Below are 22,808 nucleotides of genomic sequence, written 5' to 3'. Positions count from 1 at the left end.
ACGTCAAAGACAAATACATATACCAGTACATAAATCGTCCAGATTATACAAGCAATAATATACAATACTATCAGGCAAAACTTTCATTTGATCACTGATTCTCCACACTAATGCCTTTTTGTTCTTTTTCCTTCAACCTCTTCCAATACATATCCACCAAAGAATGTTTGCAACCACATTTTGCACTTATCAGAACCTCCAAATGTAATCTGACCCATTATTATTCAAATTATTTGCATTATCACTTATTTCAACTTTCATAAAAGATTTCTTCCTGAAATTACCCCTGCAGCTATAATATACTACAATCCCATATTCCACTACTGATGTAAATAAATTGATGCATTTAATTTTAACTGAAATGAAGTTCCTACATACAGAAAAAAACAAAGGAAGAAATTCTACTTTTACAAGTGGCTGCGTGGTTTGGTCACGCAGCGATCAGCTTCCATAGGGGAGATAGTGGGTTCGAACCCCACTGTCGGCAGCTCTGAAGATGGTTTTTCCACAGTTTCCTATTTTCACACACTTTAATTAAGGCCATGGTCGCTTCCTTCCCGTTTCTATCCCATTGTAATTTAAGTACCCCTTTACACACCACATCACCCCCCTACCAACACCAAATTTCAAGTGCTTTAAGCAATAGTTACAAGTTCCTATGGGAAAGTTATTTAAGATTTTAATGTACTTACTAATCAAATTGTTTCATCTAACCTATTTAAAAACAGCTGAAGATGACCACCAAGTGGTCGAAACATGTCCTGTATATGATAATGTTTTTATAATTCTGCCAAAAGGCAAGAAATAAAGTGTCGATTAGGTGGTGTTTAAAATCAATTTGTTTAATAATTTGTTGGTTATGTGGACAGCTTGCAACCTGCTTTACGTCGCACCGACCCAGATAGGCCTACGTCTGATAGGGATGAGGAAATAGGAAAGGGCTAGGAGTGGGAAAAGAAGCAGCTGTGGCCTTAATTAAGGTACAGCCCCAGCATTTTCCTGTTGTGAAAATGGCAAATCACGGACTTCAGGCCTGCCAACAGTGGGGTTCAAACCCACTATCTGCTGAATGCAAGCTCACAGCTGCGCAACCCTAACCATAGGGCCAATTTGCTTGCTAAATTTTAAGTTAAAACCTACCTGGAAATTCTTTTATTTCTGTTTTATAATCTTCTGAGCATGGGATATCATGTGCTCGTTGATGTAAAATTTCCTTTTGCCTAGCCAATGCAACTTCTTTATTGTTCTTGGTTGAAAAATATACAACGGCTATAACTCCAAGAATCATAACACCACGAGCCCAAACTTGCTGGTATGGAATCTTCGGCAAGGGACCATATTTTCTGAAAAAGAATTAGCAGTTAATGACCTGAAATGACAAATCATGACCAATTTTCCTTAGTTTATGAATCAGGAATATAACGATTTTCTAAAATGAACAGAAGTTAGGTTGTTTACAGCTTCAATATGACGTATTTAAATGTTAGAATAAACAGCCTGGTAGCCTAATAAATTAGTTCCAACAAAAATAGCTGTAAGGAAAGATGAAGGAAAAATAATTCACATATGGGAGTACGCCTTGCACAACGTATATACGATGCACAAATATGCAACTTACGGGCCCTTCTGATCTGATTTATCTTCTTTCACTTCTTTCTTTTTCCCCAAATTTTCTTTAGAATCAGACTTTGTAGGCTTCCCTTTTCCATTTGAATCTCCTCGTCGTTTCATATGCTCCCTGTGTTTTACTTCTGCCGACATTGCCATGGTATAATTTCTTGAAAAAGATATAAGAGAACATAAATTTAGTTTACTTAAACCATCCACTAACCAAATATTGCATTAATCAAATACGTATTAACCATTTAATATACTACAAACGTGTACGTATACAATTTTTGTGTTCTCAGTTGACATGTACAGCGAACATGCGACAAGCGAGGAACTCACAAGTTGCCAACCAAATCCGAAGGAAGTTAGGGAGGTTCCTCGGTACTAAAATGATTTTAAAATGATTGGATCGTGTTTATCAGATGTAAGCAACTTGCACTAAGTTTATTAAAACATTTATTGTTGTTTCTTAACTCTGCCATATAATTGAAAAAAAAATAATAGGTATTTATCAACTCTGTGTATGGTAGTGTTGGCAACATTAGTGATGCTGCCCATGTTCGAACAGCAACGCAATCGGTGTTTATAAACAAAATTGAAATTATTTGTTAATGACTGGCAAAGTGTGTTTGTCTGTGACGGTTAGGTGTTTTCGATAATAATGGTATGTGAAATATCTCTGGTATTGAAAATGTTCTGTTGGGGATCCATTTTTCTGGTCCTCGCGTCTTTTCTTTAAACAGGCTTATATTATAACCTAAACTCCTTGTAAGAGTTATGTTTCGTATTGAATATATTTTCAGTGATATGAAAAGAAAGCCAAAATCGTTTTCAGTCATGTGGATATGGCTGGCTTTTATGGAGAGTTGGCAGGAAAAGCTGGAAGTGACAATGAGTCTCAAATTTCCGATGTGGATCCAGCGGAGATGGCCAAGATGCTGGAGGTAATATTTTAGTTGCTGTGTTTCACAGAACAAGAATATTTTCAAGTACTTCTTTACTTTGTAGGTTAGTTGTATAACTGCATTGTTTACAGATTTAAAAAGTTAAAAGATATCTCAGGTTGTAGACTCTCCCCACTCATGCTCTCCAGATAAAACTGAAATGAAGCCTTATTTCTTAAGACTCGTTCCCCATTTCCAACCTCTTCCTCACTCTACTACAGATACCACAGACTTTCAGAAGAAATTCACCTAATAGTGCAATGAATTATTTCAGCCCTTGGTAAAACTTGTAGGCCTAGATGGTGGATGTCAGTCCATTACCATAATGAGCGCTGGGTAATTCAGTTATCAAAACTATGATGGTAAATTTGTGTGGAATGTCAGAATTTTTGACCTTTCAGCATATAGTGAAACGAGGAGAGGAACAAGGAGCTAGATTTTGTATAGGTGTATATATCAATATTCACTCAGCAATAAAGGTTAGACATTATTCAGGTGTGTGTGTGTGTGTGTGTGTGTTCATTAATAATAATTTCGTGTGGCCATTTCTAGCCGAGTGCAGCCCTTGTAAGGCAGACCCTCTGATGAGGGTGGGCGGCATCTGCCATGTGTAGGTAACTGCGTGTTATTGTGCTGGAGGATAGTGTTATGTGTGGTGTGTAAGTTGCGGAGATGTTGGGACAGCACAAACACCCAGCCCCCGGGCCGTTGGAATTAACCAATCCCCGACCCGGCCGGGAATTGAACCCGGGACCCTGTGAACCGAAGGCCAGTATGCTGACCATTCAGCCAACGAGTCGCATGTGTGTTCATTTAACTCATTGGTTTCAATAGACTGTACTAATCCGTATGAGTTTTGAAATGCTTGTAGGTTCATTTAACAGGCAAGAGAGGGATTACATGACTTTTCTAGTTTAGTCCAAACCACTTAAAAGCTTCCTGAATGGAACACCTGCTTGAAAGGTAAGAAATAAAAGATCCGTCATTCTGCAAGAAAGTATAGCCCTAGTGAGGAGTTTCTTGATAATGATTCTGTGTCAGGTTGATTAAAGATTTTTTTTTTTTTTTTTTTTTTTTTGCGTCGCACCGACACAGATAGGTCTTATAGCGACGATGGGACAGGAAAGGCCTAGGAATGGGAAGGAAGCGGTCGTGGCTTTAATTAAGGTACAGCCCCAGCAGTTGCCTGGTGTGAAAATGGGAAACCACGGAAAACCATCTTCAGGGCTGCCGGCAGTGGGATTCGAACCCACTATCTCCCAGATGCAAACTCACAGCCTTGTGCCCTTAGGGCCCTTTCACACGGTCCACTTGCTTTCCACTCCACTCCACTTCTCAGACACTTCCGTCAACTTGCCGGCAACTTCTCGTCCCCACCTCATATTTGCGTCTCGGTTTGAATCTGGTCCATGGACGCGCACATTATCCTTGGGATTTTTATTCTTCCGAAAAGAAGGTTGAGGTGAAAGAATAGTACTAAGGTTCATTGGGTCCATCCATTGAATTCATATCGCCTAGAACGAGGAACTCGTCGTTCTTCTAGATGAACGTACCAATGATCTAAAAATGTTCCTTAATTACTTTCGTATGATTGGGAATTTGTTTGAATTGTTGTCAATCCTTGAAGCAAGTTTACAGCGTCAGGACACCAACATGAGAAAATGTATTTCGCCGATATTTTGAAACAAAAACTTCAAACTTGTGACGCACACAATGATGACCGTTCGAACGACTGATTTAGTGAGCTACCAGTATGGCCGTGCTACCTACACCTACTTTCTGTAAATAAGACTGGTAGTTCTCACGAATAAGATGGGTTTTTTTTACAAGTTGCTGTACGTCGCACCGACACAGATAGGTCTTATGGCGACGATGGGACAGGAAAGGGCTAGGAGTGGGAAGGAAGCGGCCGTGGCCTTAATTAAGGTACAGTCCCAGCATTTGCCTGGTTTGAAAATGGGAAACCACGGAAAACTGTCTTCAGGGCTGCCGACAGTTGGGTTCGAACCCACTATCTCCCGAATACTGGATAATGGCGGCACATAAACGACTGCGGCTATCGTGTTCGGTCCGAATAAGAAAATGTTATTATGTAATTTAATTGGAAGCAGTTCTTTTGAAATGAAGACTGCTAAAAAGCCTTGATTAATCATTTTTCAATGACCCATGTTATTGTAATATCGAAAATTGTTAACATATAACACGTAGCCTATTACTGTAGATATCAACTTCTCTCTCTTTGGAGTTGTCCAGTTCGGCAGAAAGTGGAATCACTTCATGGGAAACTTCATTCCACATTTGAAGCCTTTTATTTTATTTGAATACTCTGTCGTTCATTAATCCCACTGACAAGGCCGATTTTGTATTTCTATTGTTAACTTTTCAGTATCTATGAATGGAATCGACATTTTGAAACAAAATCTTCGAACTTGTAGCTCATATGTTGACTGTCTGAATGAGCTAATCTGATTCAGTGATGAGTGAGCTTCCGGTCACCCAGTGTGGAAGACACTTCAGGCCGGTCGACAGCAGCCTGCTGTTGACGAGAGTGGACGGAGGTTGCGAAGTGTCTCGTGTGAACGCTACCGGCCTTTTACCACACCTCTGGTGGAGTGGAGTGGAGTGGCGTGGCAAGGAGTGGATCGTGTGAAAGGGCCCTTAACCACATGGTCAACTCGCCCGGTGATTAAAGTTCATACAATGATGAAGATAACTATCTTGAAGAAAGTTATAGAAGGGATGAACTGTGGTTTGAAATGATCAAACTTTTCCATTAGGCCTACACCCACGTACTATGGGAGGACATGCACTTGGTGGGCATCCTTCTAGTTGACATCAAAAATCAGAAGCAGTGGAAAGCAAAGTGGGGTGGGGGGAGGGGAACCAATTACATGGGGTATAAATGCTTAGTAGGCTCTATGGGAAGAAGGATAATTTTGTCCAAGAATTTAGCGGGAAGTTTCTGAGTCTATATACAAATAATTTACTAACTTACTGTTTTAATGTGTTAAATGTCACTGTTGGTTGAAATGGGTAGCTTCTGGTGAATGGTGGTGACACTCCCACTTGAGAGTTCTACCCAACCCTGTGCTTCAGTTTTCTTTGGTAGAGTTTCTTTAACGTTTTGGTATATCTATTTTCATTAACTTTTTGCATTTGAACACACTTTAAGACCAAGTGATTGTGCAAGAATTCAATCCAGTAACCTTATCTGCTGAGCATCAAACTACTTAAAATTTACACAACTAAGTATCTCACGGTAAGTTGTGGTTTTAGTTAAAGGGACATATGACATATGAATAGGTTCTATGTTAGGTACAAGAAAGATACTGCAATATTGGATATAACTCCTCACTTATGACCATATAATTTGCAATAGGTGTGTTGTAAGGGTGTGGAGAATACTATAATAGAATCCCAATTCTTTTCAATGAAACAAATACTGCAAATTGATACACAAATCTTTATTACAAGGCCAGTGTTTGACAGTTGAGAGAAGTGGAATCCAACTGGATTCTGCATCATTGCCGCAGCTATTGAAACAAGAAATATATTCAGCCTACAAAAATAGTCCCGATGTTATTCAATAGGGAAGTGGGAGAAAATCTGGATGGATGTGCTGAAGATTGACATTGCTACTGGAGAAGGTACCTTGGATGATAGGATGGGTTTTATTGTTATTATTATTATTTTTTTTTTGCTAGTGGCTTTACGTCACACCGACACAGGTAGGTCTTATGGCGACCATGGGATAGGAAAGGCCTAGGAGTTGGAAGGAAGCGGCCGTGGCCTTAGTTAAGGTGTGAAAATGGGAAACCATGGAAAACCATATTCAGGGCTGGCGACAGTGCGATTCAAACCCACTATCTCCCGAATGCAAGCTCACAGCCGCACGTCCCTAACCGCATGGCCAATTTGCCCGGTATATTATTTATTTGGCACATGAATTTTAGTGCCAGTAATGTCCGAAGATGCGTTCGGCTCGCCTAGTGCAGGTTATTCTATTTGATACCGATGGGCAACCTGCATATCTGGGAGTGAGATGATGATAATGAGGTAGAGTGAGTGTGAAACCTGGTGTCAGCACATAGCCTACTCCTGTCAAATAACAACAAGGGGTCTGCTCAAGGCTTAATGGACAAATCACCAACAGCCTCATATGCCCTCACCGCATATGAACACTGTGGAGAGGTTTGGAACTGAAACCAGGCTTTTGGCACGCAAACGAGTGATTAGAAATTGTATACCACCACCTCTCCTAGCCTACTGGCCAGCATTCTAATGGTGAAAATTTCTTCCACCAATGAGACTGGAACCAGCTAACCGCAGTGTCAGACCATATATACTTGATACCTTAACGATCATAGCCACCAGGTAGACTGATAATATGGAGAAAAAGATATACATAAATAGAGCAAAATGATAGAGGCTTGTCAACAGCAGCCTACTTGGAAAACCTGAACTGTAAAATGATGATGAAATAACAAGATGGTGTTGTGTGTTTGTTTGTTTATGACTCGCTTGACCTTACAATCTGTTTGTGGCATTATTATTATTATTATTATTATTATTATTATTATTATTATTATTATTATTATTATTATTATTATTCCCTAAGGAGCATGTAGAACCATTAGTTGGCATCGGTCTTCTTGTTCATCTCATCTTCCCAAAACTTCCTCATCCTCTCTCTCTATGAGGCTGTCATCTTTCGTAAAGTATAGCGTCAGCAAGACACGGCATTTTGAGACGACGGAGCCTACTCAGAGAGACTGAAGGATAGGGAACTCGGAAAGGATTAGGAACAATATCAGTAGATCTGAACGTGTGATTTCTTCCTTGTTGATGTTTCATTACCGTAAATAGAGAGATGGATATGTATTAAAACTTTATTTACATTTCACATTTTAGAATATATAGTACATGTTTCGAGAAATATATTAATTCTCTTCTACAGCTATCTAGGTTAAAATTTGTTTATTACATTAAGACCTAATGAAACAGGGAGGCCCTCACTAAGAAAATTAAAACTGTAACATGTACAATATGATATATTAAAAATTGATAAGTAATGGTATGGAAGTAAAGTCCATCTTGTCATCTCCATATAAACACAACATTAGGGGTATATCTGTGTGTAAAAAAAATGGTTAGTAGGCCTACTGTTGTGATATGATGTCAAATGTGTCATGCTTAATCCAATATTCCCTCACCAAAATCAAATTGGATCATATTCAAATTAATATAAAATGGTGTATAACCAAGTTGTCAAGCCGTTCCCTTCGGGTAATAGATGATTATGCTGCCAGGTTGACATGAACCTTTCATGTCTGTAAGAAGAAGAGAGAAAATGGAGAATGTAAGTGCGTAAGCTTTGTCCTATGAGTCAAACAAGGTCCACCATAGCTAATTTAAAAGGAGGTCCCATAGTCATACCTACATAAATAGTTCATTTTATTACTTGAATGTGACAACTGTTTATATTTCAATTCTTTTTACTTTTACATTGCACAGGCACAGATAGTTCTTATGGCAATAATGGGATAGGAAAGGGCTAGGGGAGGCAAAGAAGTGACTGAGGCCTTAATTAAGGTACAGCCCTAGCATTCGCATGGTGTGAAAATGGGAAACCATGGAAAACCATCTTCAGGACTGCCAACAGTGGGGTTCGAACCCCTATCTCCCTAATACAAGTTAATAATAGCTACGTGACCCTAACTGTGTGGCTACTTGCTCAGTCAACATTTTATAAAGCCGTCAAGATGCTACAAGACGATTTAATCATGTCGTGTGTATTAGAACAGTGTGGTTTTTTAGCATTAAGATAATATGTAAACAAGAGGACTTTGAATAGATAAGCTGCATGTTTGTTGAGGACTTTTAATTTTAACACATCATTTGTATCATAATTTTTTAGCTTTTTAATAGCATTTTCTTTCATCAAAAAAATTTCACTAACTGAAGATGGTCTAAAGAAAGACAAACATGTAGTGATGACAAATAATGCTTTTTGTTATTGTAATTATAGTGTAAAGTTTTTTAACATTGTATTGTATTGAAAGGTGGACACAGTATAATAATTGTCAGCTTTCCATTACAGTACATGTTGTAGCTGCTTGTTTACACATCAAAATCTCAAATACATGCAACCAACCTTGACCCGTGAATGGAAAATTTAATCGTAACTTGGCTCAAAAGTTGTTAACCAGTTTGAGAGGTAGTTCAACAGACAAGTAGTACAGAAGGAGCTTCAATATAATGTTAAGTTTGAAATGTTTGATACAAACATGGTGTCTGGAGACATTATATTCGGCATTCAGAATACTTTAAGAAGAGATGTTTTTTTATGAAATTTCAAAGATTTTATTTAGATTGACAATTGAAAAGAAAAAAAAAAAAGAATCTTCAGCCTGTTTCCAGCCATTTGACTGGGTCAGGAATGGAATGAATGAATGAAGCCTCCATCTAGCAGCAAGGATAGGAATTATGCCGGCTGCCAAAGCATGTCACACTCCTCTGGGGCAATGATTAATGACTGACAGATGAAATGAAATGATATTGGAGAGTGTTGCTGGAATGAAAGATGACAGGGAAAACCAGAGTACCCGGAGAAAAACCTGTCCTGCCTCCACTTTGTCCAGCATAAATCTCACATGGAGTGACAGGATTTGAACCACAGAACCCAGCGGTGAGAGACCAGCACGCTGCCACCTGAGCCACAGAGGCTTCTAGTAGATTAACAATTGTGTTTTTTAAATTTGTAATTTATTTGATAGTATATTGCTCGTATGTAATTGAATCAAGTCCGCAGATTATTTGGTGAATTTTTGGTTCCTGATGAAGAGAATGAATGTGGTTCTCGAAACGTACGACAGATAAAATAATTTTTTTATAGCATTGGCAAGCTAGACACTTTACCATTGATTTCTCAGTGTTGTTATTAGGTAAAAGTCAATACAGACCAAAATAAACCATAATGGTTAAAATAATAATGTTGCACTTAGTTGAGCAGTTCATCTCCTTACTCCCAAGTCTTCCCAACCCAGAGTTTGCAACATTTTCATAACACTACTCTTTGATCAGAAATCACCTAGGACAAATTTGTACTCCACTGTCGACAGCCCTGAAGATGGTTTTCCGTGGTTTTCCATTTTCACACCAGACAAATGCTGGGGCTGTACCTTAATTAAGGCCACGGCCGCTTCCTTCCCAGTCCTAGCCCTTTCCTCTCCCATTGTCGCCATAAGACCTATCTGTATCGGTGCGACGTAAAGCCAACAGCAAAATAGCAAGACAATGCAGTGCCGGCGTACTAGCTGGCCGGTGTCTTGGGAAGGTGAGGTATCCAACTGATGAGTCCATGCCGCACTGGAATGAAACATTGGTAATTTTTTTTGTTGAGTTTCCTGAATTTTATGAGGGCAATCCCAAAAATAAGGTCTCCTTTTTTTTCTTATAAATATAGAACTCTGTTCGTGTTGCTGTTGGTCACAATATTGTGACGAGTGTTTCCCGTGCTCACATATAAACATGCGCGCACCGCACTGAGGCACTCATTCTTGGCTTGGCAGCCGTTGAGAATGGAGCTCTCGTTGGATGTTACCGTGAAGTGCGTGCAGTTATTCGGTTTTTGAACGCAAAAGGTACTAAGCCAATTGAAATCCATCGCCAATTGACGGAAGTGTATAGTGAGTTGTGCATGGGTGTCAAAAATGTTTGTAAGTGGTGTAGAGATTTTGCAGCTGGTTGGACTGAAATTCACGACGAACAAAGGAGCGGGAGACCGTCAATTTCCATCGAGACAGTTGTGAAGATTGAGCAAATCATGCATGAAGATAGGCGGATCACCCTGTATGATCTCTGCATTTTGGTTCCTGAGGTTTCCCGAAGTGCCGCTCGCAGAATTTTAACAGAAAAGTTGAAATACTGGAAGGTGTGCGCAACATGGGTGCCACGCGTGCTGACTGAAGACCACATGCGGCGATGAGTTGATTCTTCCCACGCATTTCTTCAAAGCTTTGCAGCTGAACAGAACAACTTTTTGGACTCAATTTGTCACGGGTGACGAAACCTGGGCGTTCCACTTTACACCTGAGACCAAGTAACAATCACGCCAGTGGCGGCATCCCTCTTCGCCAAAGCCGCGGAAATTCAAGCAAACACAGTCTGCCGGTAAAGTCATGACAACTGTGTTTTGGGATCGAAAAGGGGTATTGTTGGTCAACTTTATGCCTGCTGGGACCACAATTAACACTGACAGGTACTGTGAGACCCTGAAAAACCTCAGACGGGCAATTCAGAACCGGAGGAGAGGAATGTTGAGCAAGGGCGTAAATATTCTCCATGACAACGCTCGCCCACACATCGCCCGGCAAATCGTTGCTCTCCTGCAACAGTTTCAGTGGAACATCATCACCCACCCACCCCATAGTCCTGACTTGGTGCCCTGTGACTATCACTTGTTCCCTAAGTTGGAAGAACTTTTGGCTGGAAAGCGATTCAGCACCGATGACGAGGTGAAAGATGAGGTTCACAACTTCCTGAACAGCATGGCGGCGAGCTGTATGATATGGGCATGTAGAAACTGTCACAGTGTCTACAAAAATGCATCGATGGAAATGGTGATTATGTAGAAAGATAGCCAAATGTTCAAGCAGTAAAACGATGTAAACCATTGTAGAAATAAACAGATCTGTGTATTTATAAAACGATAGGAGACCTTATTTTTGGGCTTACCTTTGTATTTATTATGTTACAGTATTGTTCCAAAATTACTCAAGTGTGGTATCTGAACCTACAAGTCTCCGTATAGGCATTAATGTGGCCTCTGTTTTAATACATCAACTACTGTAGTTGGTGTGTCTTATTTTTCTATACTCATTATATTCTCAATTGTCATCTGTTTTTCATTTTTTCAGGGCCTGGATGATATGGATTCTGATCTTTTTGGTTCATCCCTTAAGAACCGGAAAGGAAAGAGTTTGGCATCACCAACTGCTCAAGCTAAGTCAGTTCTGAAGGTATGATATACAGTATTATTCCCTCCCCATAGATAATCTCTTGTCATTTTTGGGTTTGTCTGACTCTGGGGGTAACGGGTTATCATTATGGCCTTTGGTCCAAGGAGTCCAGGGTTCGATTCTTGGCTGAACAGGGGATTTTAACCTTCATTGATTAATTCCTTTGGCTCAGAGATTGAATGTTTGTGCCATCTTCAACATTAGATATCATCCCAAGTAGGGCACCTATCCACACAGACCCACATGCTGCCCATAGGTCTCAGTTCAGAATACTTGCATCAGGTCTGCCCTGAGGCCACACACAATTATTATTATTATTATTATTATTATTATTATTATTATTATTATTATTATTATTATATTAACCCCCCCCCCTCCGTACTGTAACGCAATAGCCCTGAAGGGCCATGGCCTACAAAGCGACCGCTGCTCAGCCCAAAGGCCTGTAAATTACGAGGTGTTGCGTGGCCAACACGGCAGATCCTCTCGGCCGTTATTCTTGGCTTTCTAGACCAGCGCCGCCATCTCACAGTCAGATAGCTCCTCAATCGTAATCACGTAGGCTGAGCGGACCTTGAACCAGCCCCCAGATGCAGGTAAAAATCCCTGACCTGACCGGGAATCGAACCCGGGGCCTCCGGGTAAGAGGCAAGCACACTACACCTACACCGCGGGGCCGGCTCATTATGTTAAAAGAGTTTAATAACAACAGCCTTGGCAAATCTGTCCGTCCATTCTACTTAACTGATTTGCTTCATTTTTGTTTTATTCTCTCTGGAATTACCTGCTGGTGAATTATGAGACATTGCTAGGTCTCTAAGTTCAGCCAACTTTGAGTAATCATAAAATCAAATCATTAAATGATCACTCGAATAATTGCAAGCAAAGGCTAACCGTAAGCCACAATACATTCTGTACTTAGCAGGTTGCTTAGCAACTAACACTTTCATTAATATTTTGATATGTGATTTTCATCCTTAGTATTGTCATTGCATGCAGCCATGTTTGATTACTACCTGTCAATCCATACACTTCCTCTGATCACGAAGAATACTATACCCTGCTAGATACTCTGATTCTCTAACCTTTCTCAGCTTCCAAATATATTCAACAGATGGCAGAGTGTTCCTAATAACTTACATGCTGCTAAGAGAAAAAAGTCTACGTACAAGCAGACCCCCATCATGACATATGCCTTAGACATCCGGGAACACCTATGAAGGATAACCTAGCTACACTAGAAAGAGTGAAGGCCATGTATCTTAAAAATGTACTCTGCCTGTCAGAAACGCTTCTTCGAGACTAACCTGTGAGCTCACAAAAAAAAAAAACGTTCTAGATAGAATACAGCGATTAAAAATACCATTGCCTTCTACGACACAGTACCGAATCTTACATCAAAAACTGCAGGATTAAAAAAGGCAAATATATGGATTAATTTTTTACTAAACAGACGGCATGATGATGACAGAATGGATGAATTTTTACTACGAACTGTGGCATACCATAATGCGCTTCTTATTAAATGTTCATGAAATCCTTGAAACGGGCAGGCAAGATAATATTACTACAACAGGCAAATCAAGACTAGTTATCTGACCTATTTATAACAAATTATTCTGCAGAGCAGCATAGGTTCTCTAATCGTTATTATTCTTCTTTCTTCCTTATGCCCATTTACAGAGTGTGTTGGAACTTGTTAGCTTGATGATGCGTTTTCCTTTCTTCTTCTCTTCCCAAAACCTCGTCATGAATTCGCTATGCTGTTTCTTGCGTTCTTCCATCCATTGTTACACTGTGGTTCTTTTAGCCTTTACCGTGAATGTGTGCTTTGCAACCAGAGTTCCAAATGCCTTGGGATCCCTGATGGTATCTTCTGTGATGTTCATTTCCTTAAAGTCCTGTTTTATTTCCTCTAAGCAGCTAATTTTTATCTTCTTTGAAATAATTTAACTCCACTGTCTTTCAGAATCCTGCCTACCGTGTACACAGGTTCTGATTTATTTCCTTTTACAATACAATGCCATGACGTCAGATTTTGTATAAATTTTCCTCGAATGTTTACAAGCTCTCTAATATAGAATAGTAACACTGCATCCAGCGTGCAGTCGAGCTTATTGTTAGTGGCACAATGGTAGAACCCACTGCGTATTAGAAAATGTATTTTACCGAGGGAGTTGGCCATACGGTTAGACTATAATGTACAGCGGGTGATTGTTTGGTCCGCCCTGTCAATATATTAATATTTGAATAATTTATACGTACATGTTTTGGGAGCCTCAACTCCCTTCGTCAGCGTATTTACATCAAAATCTACCTTACCCAAGTCTCAAGATACAATATCTTATCATATCATATGGTTAGAGACACGCAGCTGTGAGTTTGCATTCAGGAGATAGTTGGTTCGAACCCCACTGTCGGCAGCCCTGAAGATGGTTTTCCATGGTTTCCCATTTTTACACCAGGCAAATGCTGGGGCTGTATCTTAATTAAGGCCATGACCACTTCCTTCCACTCATAGCTCATTCCTATCCTACCATCACCATAAGACCTATCTGTGTCGGTGCGATGTAAGACAAAGAGTAATAAAAGTCTATTTTAGTCCATTTAAATGTGAAGACTCATTATAACTGAACAGCAAACTGTGATTCAACCTACTGCACCACACACAAGTGTTAGTTCACTTAAATCCTGCCTGCAAAGTCTCATGCAAAGGATAGTATAATAAGATATTTCCATAATTGCCAGATGAGTTTGAGAAAGGTGTATGTAGTTGGCCATTCATGTGTGTATAACTGATGATAGAGATTTATCATATTATTTAAATGTGATATCTTTGATTTTTAACTTCTTTTTGTCTTGAAAATGGAAGTAAAGAGTCATTTATAAGAAAATATGGCTTTGAATCATTTCCATTCATATTAAGTAGAAGGAAATTAATTTATGAAATCACATTTCAGAGCCCGGCTGTGGATGATGGTGAAAGGCAAGGCAAATCACGTGTGACTTTTGGGCTATCTGATAAAGAGAAAAGAAGTACACCAAGGAAATCTCAGACTTTTGATGGTAACTTACTTGAATCTTGAATTTATAATTTTTTGAATACTCCCCATGATATCCTTGTAAAAGAAATGAATCTAATAGAATGAATCCTTGAATTTTTTCCTTCTCTAGTTTTGTTGTTACAAATCTACTGGGCAGTAATTCCCATAAATTTCTGTTCTTACCATGTTGAGTAATCTGTAGGAAGATGAAAGAAAACACATAATTGGATGGCGTGGGAAGAGGGAGCAGCAGAAAGAGGGATCAGGGATGAGCATAAAAATCTTATCTTTTTGTCTCCTCCCTTTTCCTGTGTTTATCTTACTTTGTACTTTTTTCTTTCTTTCTTTCTTTCTTTCTTTCTTTTATTAGATTTTGTATAGTAATTGATACATTTAAGTTACAGTGGCAGTTAGTTACAGCCAAAGGGATCTCTGGTCCTACTCGTACCTAACTTTAAATGAATGTATTTCTATTTCTACTTCCAGACAGCAGTATATGAAGATATGGCAGTAGTCATTGTCCTTTTGTATTTTCAAGTTTTTGTTATTTTTTTAATTATTATTATTTCAAATACCTACCCTGGCTGCCCCTTTGGGAGGGAAAGCACTTCTGTAACCTATCTGCAGCTACTTCTTCTGGTTTAATTATAAGTGGAAGCGGTACCGGTTTCGACCCCAATCTGGGTCATCATCAGCCGAATAAAATGCAAAAACAATGCATAGGTAAACGAGAAATTAAAGGATGAGTCTTTCACTAAATCAGTTGAAGAAGTAATATAAGATAATGTGGATTGGCACTGCACGATTTTAAAACGTAAAATCTAGAAGATGTAGAAGGTCAGTCACTTATATGAAGTAAGGCGCAATCTTCTGAATAGTAGCACAACACACGCAAAGTTCTGCACTGTGTCTCAAAATGTTTACGAGAAGAGGTGAACAGTTAAGTGAGCCAGCCTGCATATACTATCAGGCGCGAAGTCGCAACACAATTTAATAAATATGAAGTCCTAAAATTATGTAGAAGTTGAAGACGTGTTGCTTGATTGAAGCAAATTGCTAGCTCCTGAAGATCAGCGCAACATACTCAATGTCCGGCACTGTGCTTTCAAATGCCGACGGAACTCTGTGAATAGCTTATATATGGATATATACATTTTCGCAACCAAAACAATTACAGACTAGATCATGACCCACATTGGGGTGGAAACCGGTACCGCTTCCGCTTATTATTAAATAGGAATGTAACACTACATTTCTTATTTACTTGTATTGAATAGGTTGAACTACGTTATTTGTTATTTCAATTTAATTGTGATACAGTTCAATACAGAACATCATGAAATTTTTACCTTTAAAAGGTACAGTAGACGTGTTATAACTCTGCCACTGAGTAGCCATGGCCTTTCTAAGAATTCGAAGGTTCGTATCTCCATTCTGCAGATTTGAGAAACGTTTTTGTAGAGGCTAATAGAACATCATTCTCTCTTCACTATTTCCCGAGATCCAGTGACGTTGCACACAGGCACTGTACAACCGGTTGTCGTGGCTAGCGATGTATAATAAAGAGGCTGTCGTTTATTGTCAACGAGTTTTGTGTGTGCATGCTCATGCAGGGTTGAAAAGAAGCAGCGTGGATGCCGCGGTAGTTGCCAGTGGTATCTGTTACCGTTACGCCGTGAATGCAAGACAACCCTTGATTTTTCTCATGAGATTCTGAGAAAAGAACATCATCTTGGATTCGGAGAAATACGGTATCACTCTAGAGGCTTCCGTAGCAAACATTTCAGTTTTCTTCCTCAAACGGCGTCACCAATCCTAACCGTATATGTATCATAAAAACATACCGTATTTCACGGCATAATCGTCGCACTTTTTATACCAAAATTTTCGAAAAAAAATTGTAGGGTGCGACCATTATACGATGAATATTTAATACCAGTATTTGTATTACTCAAAAAATGTATTTATAACTAAATTGTATTTGATACAAATTTAAGATGCACGTAATACTCGCGTTTATACATCAAAATAATTAAAATAATCTAAAACAAAATTCATAATTTTTCGCAACAATTCGGCGAACGTTTTTCCAACCTGAAAATAAAAATGAACGTATTAAGTTAATTTGTCATTAATTTGAGTATTAAAGTTAAAATATTACACTTGCAAAAAATTATCGCTTTGTTGTGAAATGCGGACTTACCGGTACGCAATTAATTCCAAATCTTCGGTGTCGCTATCGCAGGTTTCGCTATCTGATGCGCCGTCCTCGCCTCTGTTAATACCAGTATCAGATTCTTCGTCTCCCTGCCACACTGCGTCATCTTCGGAACCGTCTAGTGCATTCGAAATACCAGTCCTTTTGAAGCTCTTGGAGACTAGTTCAGGTGGTATAAGATCCCAACTCTTCTTCACCCACGAGCATAACAAGTCCAAGGGTGGACGCCTGATATTTCCGGCGGGCGTCAATTGCTGATCGCCGCTCATCATCCACTCGTTGTAAAATCGACGTAAGTGGTCTTTAAAGGGTTTATTAACACATACGTCTACTGGCTGCAAAGCAGATGTTACGCCACCAGGAATGACTATCTGTCGTGTCTTATTTGTAGTGAGAATTTGCTTCACTTCGTTCATGAGGTGACCTCGGAAACTATCTAAAACAAGCAGAGCTGGTTGTTTTAGTAGTGCACCAGGTATTCTATTCCACACAGTTTTAACCCAGTCCAGCATGAGTTCTACGTCCATCCAACCCTTTGGTTGCACTCGTACATGAATTCCACGGGGAAACTGTATATTCTTAGGCATCGTTTTCCTCTTGAAAATGATGTAAGGCGGCAACTTTCTCCCGTCAGCTGTAATGGCTAGCATTGCCGTGCATCGCAACTTCTCACTACCGCTGGTTTTCATTAATACACTCCGTGATCCTTTTAGCGCAATAGTGCTGTTGCGAGGCATATCAAAAAAGATTGGAGTCTGATCGGCATTACCGATTTGAGAAAGCAAGTACGAAGTTTCCTTGCGCAAACGTATGACAAATCGGTGAAAATTTACAATCTTGTCCGTGTAATCAGCAGGCAACTTTTGGCTTAGTGTTGTTCTCCTTTGCACTGACAGATTGTGTCGTCGCATGAACCCCTTAATCCACCCACGAGTCGCCTTAAACTGAGTTACCGGTATGTTGTGTTTGATTCACAATTAAGTATTTATTTTCCACCTAGTCGATACAATGATTGCTTAAGGCAATTTTTTAATGGTCAAAAGTGGTACATGTTTCGTATATTATCAACATCTTCAGCCACATAACACTGTTTAGATGAAAAATGTATAAAATGTATAAAATTGACAAAGTATCAACATCTTCAGCCACATAACACTGTTTAGATGAAAAATGTATAAAATTGACAAAGTTACTTTGTCAATTTTATACATTTTATACATTTTTCATCTAAACAGTGTTATGTGGCTGAAGATGTTGATAATATACGAAACATGTACCACTTTTGACCATTAAAAAATTGCCTTAAGCAATCATTGTATCGACTAGGTGGAAAATAAATACTTAATTGTGAATCTATTGAAGTGCGATACGGACCATGAAGCTGATTTTATGTAATGTTGTGTTTGCGCGCTACCTCCTGTGCCTTAATTTGTAACATTTCATATGATACACTGCAGCCATTGTTACGTATTTCACTGACGTACCTAAACACTTCTTCGTCAATTATAGGAAACTTCCCTGTTTTAGGACCTCTAAACGCGCGTCTAGAAGGGTTTGTGCTTTTTAGCTTGTTTTTTACTTTCCGCCAGTCACGCACCAACTTTTCACTCACAGAAAATTTTCTTTCTGCAGCTCTGCTCCCGTGGTGTTCAGCGAAGGCAATTACGCTTAGCTTGAAGCCCGCAGAATAGTTTCTATATTTACCCATAATTGCTTATAAATGCTTCACACGTTAATGTTTTGCGATATAAATGACTTTCCGTAATTGTTCACTATTAAAACAAATTATTTCTGCAAACACCCAAAACACAAATTAAAAACTTAAATTCTCACGCACACATGTCTACAGTAATCACGTAAATCTGAAACAAATAAATGCATCTGTGATCTGTCCATTCTAGAGCAGCCAATACTGTTAGGCAGCAAGGAAGCATGCAACAATTTATCAGTTTAGCTCGTTGGTTGCGACACACTACTGCGCTTGCGCAAAGCTCGCAAACCGGAGCTCGAGCTAGCGCGGTGTGGATCTACTGTATAGTTGACTGTATTCCGAGACGTCAGTAACAAACATTCATTTTTTTCAGTTTCTTTTAAACATACGGTAATTAGGTTATTATTTCTTCCCAGTTATTGATGATTTTACATTACATTACTGACGAGTTTATAAAATAAAACTTTAATAGCATTGGATAATAATTATCTTGACTGCTTGGATAAAAGTTTTCATCCCATGCCCGGACACTTATGACGTAGTAGTAAGATAAGAGTCTAGCGATGACAACTGAGACATCGTAAATAATTCGGCTGAATAATTCCGTGGAAATCTGCGTTATCGTCTTGGATTTCACTTCGTGCGCAATAACACAGGAGCCGGCCCCATGGTGTAGGGGTAGCGTGCTTGCCTCTTACACGGAGGCCTCGGGTTCAATTCACGGCCGGGTCAGGGAATTTTACCTGTATCTGAGGGCTGGTTCGAGGTCCATTCAACCTACCTAGCCAGTATTTCCTGGCGACGTTGCCGATAAGCGATAACTTACAGCCTTACGTATTTCAAATGGGAACTCATAATATGTAGGTGGTGAATAAATAGTACACTGTCTCGCGACCACGTTGTCAAATTGCCGATAGCCTACCGGTAAGCATAATATGTAGGTGGTGAATAAATAGTACACTGTCTCGCGACCACGTTGTCAAACTGCCGATAGTCTACCGGTAAGCCATGCGTCGTACATATACCGGTATTATTTATTTATACGTTGTGCAACATGTCGCAAACGTGACTGTGTTGCCAAATTGCCCATAAACCATACACGTATTTAAATTGCGCATTCATGTGCAACTTACGTTGCAGTTCCATTTACCTTTTAACCAGATTAGTGAACAAAATTTGGACGTGCGACGATTATGTAATTAAAGGTTTAAAGTCCGATTTTTGTATTGAAAATAAAGGATGCGACGATTACGTGGTGGCGACGATTATGCCGTGAAGTACGGTATTTGAAACGCATGTAAAGAAATGATAACTTCCTCGCTAAAAATTTACATGTGAATAGCTTTTCAAAAATTTAACTAGACACGAGAAAATATGAACTATCCTCTGAAATCAGTGATGTACTCCACCATTTCTTGAGGTGTATCACGTTCTTACTTAATTTCATTACATAATATTAAAATTAAGCGATCATTTACTTCAGCCTTTATTTTTAATGATTTGACAACTGCTATTGGCCACGTTATTTACTTATTTATTACGAAAACGTGTTATCCTCTTTCATTTCCATTAAGAGAACAGCAGTCGATGGGTATTACTAATCGATTCCAACATCGCCTTCGAATGTCTACGAGAGAGGTCACAAATGCACATAGTGAGAAAACTATACTGTACCGAAGATGATTGATTGCATTTTGTGGCAAACGTTTCAGTTTTCTTATTCAGACAGTGTCACCTATCCTAACTTAACTGTACTACACATATGATGAAAGCATGCTTCAAGCGCCAGTAGAGAAAATATAATATTCTTGATATAAATTTACTTGGTAATAGACTTTATAAATTTACTTGGTAATAGACTTTCTGCAATTTAACCAGATGCGATAAAATGTAAACTAACCTCTGAAATCAATTATGCACTCTGCCATATCTCGAGGTGTATCCCATTCTTACTTAATTGCAGTATTTTGCATTAAAATTAAGCGATCGTTTAGTCAGCCTTTATTTTTAACAAGTTAACAACTGTTATTGGACACGTTATTTACGCATTTAATACGAAATATGCCCTCTTTCATTTCGAATTTTCGTTACGGAACAGCAGTCGACTGGTATTACTAATCGACTCCGACATCGCCTTCGAATTCACAACTAAGTATTTTTTATTTTCCACCTTGTTGATACACTAAATTGCTTAAGGCAACTTATTGGTTAAAAGTGGTACATGTTTCGTATATTATCAACATCTTCAGCCACATAACACTGTTTAAATGAAACATTCATATATTGACAAAGTATCAGCGTGAATCTGTTTAAGAGCGATAAGGACCATGAAGCTGATTTTATGTAATCGCCTTCAAATGTAGACGAGAGAACTCGCTAGTGGAAATAACGAGGATTCTATACCAAATGTAATCAATCGCATGCAACATAATCGCTAGGGTGCATAAATACCGGTAACAGAAAAAAAATCGTGCGCGCTTAATCACTCATAATAACGGATGCGTCAGTGATAGGACTCTCGCTGTAACCGAATAATAATACACAGTTTAATATAGGAATTTTTAAGGGACAGCAAAAAATTGCCGTTATAGCGGGGTTCTCGTTATACGGCGTACTCGCTGTAGCGGACTTCTACTGTAGATGAAAAAGAGAGGACAAAACTGTTTAAAAAGGAGGACAGTGCCGGAAAATAAGAGGACACAAAAATCCTCCATTAAGGGTCTGAATTTAGACGTATATTCTAATTTTCACATACAAAAACAAAATTTATCCATGTACATATTATACAGTAAATTTTTACAAAATGTAAACAATGAAACTAATTTACACCCCCTCGCTGGTACTTTTCTGGAGATTCAGCTGCCTTATATATTTTTGGTGTGTCTAACATATAGTTATAATAAGATACACATGTAAATTCCTTTAGATTATATTGAACCATTAAGAGGATCTTCACACATTCTATTTTGAAACAGTTCCTATTACCAGTTCGTTGTGCTGAGATCAGTGAAAGTAGTCTTTCTGCATTTGCATTGTGCCCTGGTATAGAAAATATATTTTGTAAGTTGGAATAACTCCGAACTACAATCAAATGGCTTACCTGAATTGAAATACTTTGCTAATCTCTGACTACAAGGTGCCTTGTTAAATTCAGGGTCATTACTCCTCTCATTCAGGAATTCTTTGAAATTGAAAAACTGATCAAAGTACCATATAATCTCGAATACCACCTGCACCGGTTTTTCAAAAATATCTCTTTCAAAATTGGGTGCGGGTCGTATTTAAAATTTCGGGAAATTTATCTTTCCGAATGTGTGTAAATCGGGCATCACTTGCGGTGCGGCTTGGCAACAATGCTCTCTCCGCTCTCAGTATATGCTACTTCTGCGCTTGGCGTCAGTCTCACACACGTTCTGGAGTATCAACATGAATTCCACAAAGCGTTTGCAATCTTTTGCTGCGAGTGAGAAACTGAAAGTAGTTCGAGAAGCCAAAATTATTGGAAATTGTGTCACCGGTAGGAAATACGATGTTGACAAGTCGTATATTCGCAATTGGAGAAAGAAGAAAAATGCGCTATTAACATGTAGTGGTGATTGTAGAGCTTTTCGTGGACTGAGTGTACAGTTTCCAGAAATTGAAAAAAAAAAAAAAAAATTATAAATAAGTGACAGAAAGGCAGGAGTTGGGTATGGTGTGTCAACCAAAATGTGTCAGCTAAAGGCATTAGAGATCGCAATGGTACTTTCATCGGAAGGGTTTAAGGCAAACCGGGGATGGGATTGTAATTTTTATAAAAGAAATGGGTTGAGCTAATGAAGGCGTACCTCAGTTTCACAGTGTTTTCCTGGTGTCTGCAATGAGAAGTTATTGTCGTTTCAGCATTACATAATTCGGTTGTGGAAGGAAAACGCATATTTGCTTTCCTGAATTGGCAATAGAGATCAGACGTCAGTCTACTTTGAAATGCCAGTGGACAGGACTGTGAATGGTAAGAGTGCGAAAATTGTTAGCATTAGAACAGGTGGTAATGAAAAACGACGGTGTACGGTAATGTTGTGTATTCTTGCCGATGGAACCAAATTGCCGCCTTACATTGTTCTCAAGCGAAAGACGCTTCCTAAAAATCTACCCGCTGGCGTTATCGTCAGATCTCAGAACTCCGGCTGGATGGACAGTTCACTTGTGGAAGACTGGGTAAAGTGTGTCTGGCAACATTGCCCTGGTGCATTATTGGGACAAAAGAGCTTGCTTGTTCTC

General features: G+C 39.1%; 2 protein-coding genes across 5 annotated transcripts in view; one reads left to right on the top strand and one right to left on the bottom strand.

Moving 5' to 3' along the window:
• The window catches only part of LOC136857313 (2-oxoglutarate and iron-dependent oxygenase domain-containing protein 3), a 76,177-nt gene extending 74,237 nt beyond the window's left edge, over window positions 1-1,940 (bottom strand). The window contains exons 1-3 of one of the 3 annotated variants that reach the window (XM_067135894.2): window positions 1,863-1,940; window positions 1,619-1,777; window positions 1,141-1,343 (exon numbers count right to left, since the gene is read on the bottom strand). In XM_067135894.2, coding sequence (XP_066991995.1) covers window positions 1,141-1,343; window positions 1,619-1,767 — 352 coding nt within the window. In that variant the 5' untranslated portion in view covers window positions 1,768-1,777; window positions 1,863-1,940. Of the gene's footprint in view, window positions 1-1,140; window positions 1,344-1,618 lie in introns of all 3 variants that reach the window. The other 2 variants (XM_067135893.2, XM_067135892.2) reach the window with 2 other exon arrangements.
• Window positions 1,941-2,162: 222 nt separating this feature from the next.
• The window catches only part of LOC136872104 (fas-binding factor 1), a 147,251-nt gene continuing 126,605 nt past the window's right edge, over window positions 2,163-22,808 (top strand). For both annotated transcript variants that reach the window (XM_067145961.2, XM_067145955.2), the window contains exons 1-4: window positions 2,163-2,275; window positions 2,415-2,555; window positions 11,474-11,575; window positions 14,536-14,641. In XM_067145961.2, the coding sequence (XP_067002062.2) occupies window positions 2,457-2,555; window positions 11,474-11,575; window positions 14,536-14,641 (307 nt within the window). In that variant the 5' untranslated portion in view covers window positions 2,163-2,275; window positions 2,415-2,456. The remainder of the gene's footprint in view (window positions 2,276-2,414; window positions 2,556-11,473; window positions 11,576-14,535; window positions 14,642-22,808) is intronic.

Source organism: Anabrus simplex, chromosome 1, assembly GCF_040414725.1.
Source record: "Anabrus simplex isolate iqAnaSimp1 chromosome 1, ASM4041472v1, whole genome shotgun sequence".
NCBI lineage: Eukaryota > Metazoa > Arthropoda > Insecta > Orthoptera > Tettigoniidae > Anabrus > Anabrus simplex.
Note: the sequence above shows the minus strand (reverse complement) of the source record. Positions and strands in the feature narration are given on the sequence as shown.